Here is a 2,747-nt window from a genome sequence, read left to right as displayed (position 1 = left end):
AAGGTCGTGGATCAAGAGCATCGTGTAGATATGTTATTAAACGAAACAAATTTATCGCTGCGAGAGATTTATTTCACTCAAAATTATCCAAGGAGTGATGATTCATCCATCAATTCCATTGCCTCGCTTGATACATGAGGCCAATCACAATGAGTCTGCTTTTATAAACAGATCCATGGAGAGATGATCACGGATCTGGTGTTTAGATATTGATTTTCTCAGCACTATTATTATTTATGTCGATTTTGTTGAAAGGTAATTTCAACTGCGGCGACTGCAAACAGTTTTTGCAAAACCGCCAACGTACCTCCCCCGCACCGATTTTTGCAGACTGTGGTTTTCCTCCAGAGGGCACCGAGCATGTACAGCAGCTGCCATTTGGGGTAGTTCCTTTATGGACTCACATTTTGAAAGCGTCAATTCCTGCAAACCAGTTACTGCATCAACTAGCCGATCCGGCAGCGTTCTCAAGTTTGGAAATTGTATAAATTTTTAATATTCTCAATTGATTGGGCTTGTGATGATTTTCAATATAAAATAGTGTCCGTAAATCGAATTGGATTATACGACAGGCGGAGCGTCGATTCCGGGAATCGACGCTCCGCCCCTCGGGCGCGGCGGGGCGGCCCGGGGGTGGCGCTGGGCCGCCCCGCCCCTCCCGAGGGGCGGAGCGTCGATTCCCGGAATCGATGCTCCGCCTATCGTATAATCTAATTCGATTTACGGACACTATTTTATATCGAAAATCATCACAAGCCCAATCAATTTGGGAAGCAACCCAAGGAGGGCATTGTATTCGGTGGTAGGTCTCGCTATCTCAAACTGCGCTCTGAAACCCAGGTCTACAAACAAACGAATGCTTCTGCCTGAATTTGTGGTCTTCAATATCACGTCAATATACTCGTAGTTGCCTGCCCAAGAAACGCGATCTTTAGATCATGAATTCTTAAAAGATAAAAGAAAAAATAAAGAAAATGGAAGCCAAAGAGGAGACCCACTAACCGGAAGGAAATGTTGTACTAATATCCTTGGGATAGGATTTGCAAATAGCTGCATTATATCCCACATTTTGAAGATGGCAAATCATGAATTGTTTGAGACATTCGGGTTGTTGTTCCATTTTCTTGGCTATCTCCAGGGACTTGCATGTTTCAGCGAGCACATCCAACTCTGCAAAACAGCTACCGTATATGATGCCCTGATCAATATGGACATACACACATAGTTATTAATATTGAAAGCAGAGCAGCCATTTCCAAATGCCAGATTGATGAAAAGGAATTTTCTAAAGCTCAATGCATAAATATAAATATTATACCTTGAGTATCTCAAACTGTTGCTGTGATTCATTAACAGTTTGGCAATCCTCCGTGACGCTGTCATCCATTGTTTCGGTGTGAGGAGATAGTTGATCCTCTACACCTGATTCCAAAATTCCAAAATGTCATCAATATAGCCAGAAATATTGTCCTTGACTTTGCTATGCAACTTATTAAAATGTTTTCCTATATAAAACATTTTAAAATCTAAACCATTTTGATTGTCATCTATGGCCTCCTCAATTAAGGGAAAACCTTGGGGAAGCTTCTCTAAGCTACTGCACTCACTAAGGTTCAACGATATTAACTTTTCCAAACTCACAAATAGAGAGGGAAGTTCTCTCAAGCTTGAGCAACCCGACATATCCAACATGGTAAAAGAGTTCATCCCAATGCTTTCTGGAATACGTGTTAAACTAGAACAATTTTTACAAGACAAGTTACTCAGTGTTTCTATATATCCTATTCTGTGAGGAAGTTTTAATAACTTCTCGCAAAAAGATAGGTCTAATAATGTCAATATGGAAAGTTGTTCAAAACCTCGAGGAAGCCTTTCTAGATTCTTACACCCGTGCAAATTGAGTTTTTTTAAAGATTGGAGCTTTGTAATTGACTGGGGTAGTTCCTTTATGGACTCACATTTTGAAAGCGTCAATTCCTGCAAACCAGTTACTGCATCAACTAGCCGATCCGGCAGCGTTCTCAAGTTTGGAAATTGTATAAATTTTAATATTCTCAATTGATTGGGCTTGTGATGATTTTCGATATAAAATAGTGTCCGTAAATCGAATTGGATTATACGACAGGTGGAGCGTCGATTCCGGGAATCGACGCTCCGCCCCTCGGGCGGGGCGGGGCGGCCCGGGGGTGGCGCTGGGCCGCCCCGCCCCGCCCGAGGGGCGGAGCGTCGATTCCCGGAATCGATGCTCCGCCTGTCGTATAATCCAATTCGATTTACGGACACTATTTTATATCGAAAATCATCACAAGCCCAATCAATTGAGAATATTAAAATTTATACAATTTCCAAACTTGAGAACGCTGTCGGATCGGCTATTTTATATCGGATTTTAAAATGTTTTATATAGGAAAACATTTTAATAAGTTGCATAGCAAAGTCAAGGATGATATTTCTGGCTATATTGATGACATTTTGGAATTTGGAGAATCATGGTTATCAACATTAGATGCAAACGTTCGAGAATCATGGTTAAAGAGTTATAATGCAGAGGAAAATCATGATCTGGATCACTATGAAACATGAAAAGTGAGGTGGTGTCTATAGGAAGACTAGATATCTTGAATAGGTTTCCTTGCTTATCCATGAGGAAGTGATCCAATTTTGATAACAACGTTTGTAGTATATTTTCCTTTTCTTCAGTGCTGCGCAAATCCTGAAGAGAAATCTAATGTCATTAGAAAGAAGAA

The 2,747-nt window shown here is 40.8% G+C and overlaps 1 protein-coding gene across 1 annotated transcript; it reads right to left on the bottom strand.

Moving 5' to 3' along the window:
- Nucleotides 1–261: 261 nt before the first annotated feature.
- LOC149256269 (uncharacterized) lies at nt 262–1,387 on the bottom strand. The gene is made up of 4 exons (XM_089455290.1): nt 1,319–1,387; nt 1,003–1,198; nt 754–911; nt 262–423 (listed from the first exon to the last, which is right to left on the bottom strand). Exons 1-4 carry the CDS (start codon nt 1,385–1,387, stop codon nt 262–264), a joined length of 585 nt encoding a protein of 194 aa, XP_089311416.1.
- Nucleotides 1,388–2,747: the final 1,360 nt, after the last annotated feature.

The sequence above is a fragment of the Pinus tabuliformis genome, chromosome 7, assembly GCF_031772625.1.
Source record: "Pinus tabuliformis cultivar Carrire ecotype Pingquan chromosome 7, CPIR1, whole genome shotgun sequence".
NCBI lineage: Eukaryota > Viridiplantae > Streptophyta > Pinopsida > Pinales > Pinaceae > Pinus > Pinus tabuliformis.
This window is presented reverse-complemented; position numbering and strand designations above follow the sequence as displayed.

Bases quoted from the DNA above. Each gene is read 5' to 3' on its own strand.
- LOC149256269 (XM_089455290.1), bottom strand. From the start codon at position 1,387: ATGGATGACAGCGTCACGGAGGATTGCCAAACTGTTAATGAATCACAG. The intron at 1,199-1,318 runs GTATAATATTTA...CATATTGATCAG, and splicing joins AACAGTTTGAGATACTCAAG to GGCATCATATACGGTAGCTG. The intron at 912-1,002 runs GTTAGTGGGTCT...TTTCTTGGGCAG, and splicing joins TAGTACAACATTTCCTTCCG to GCAACTACGAGTATATTGAC.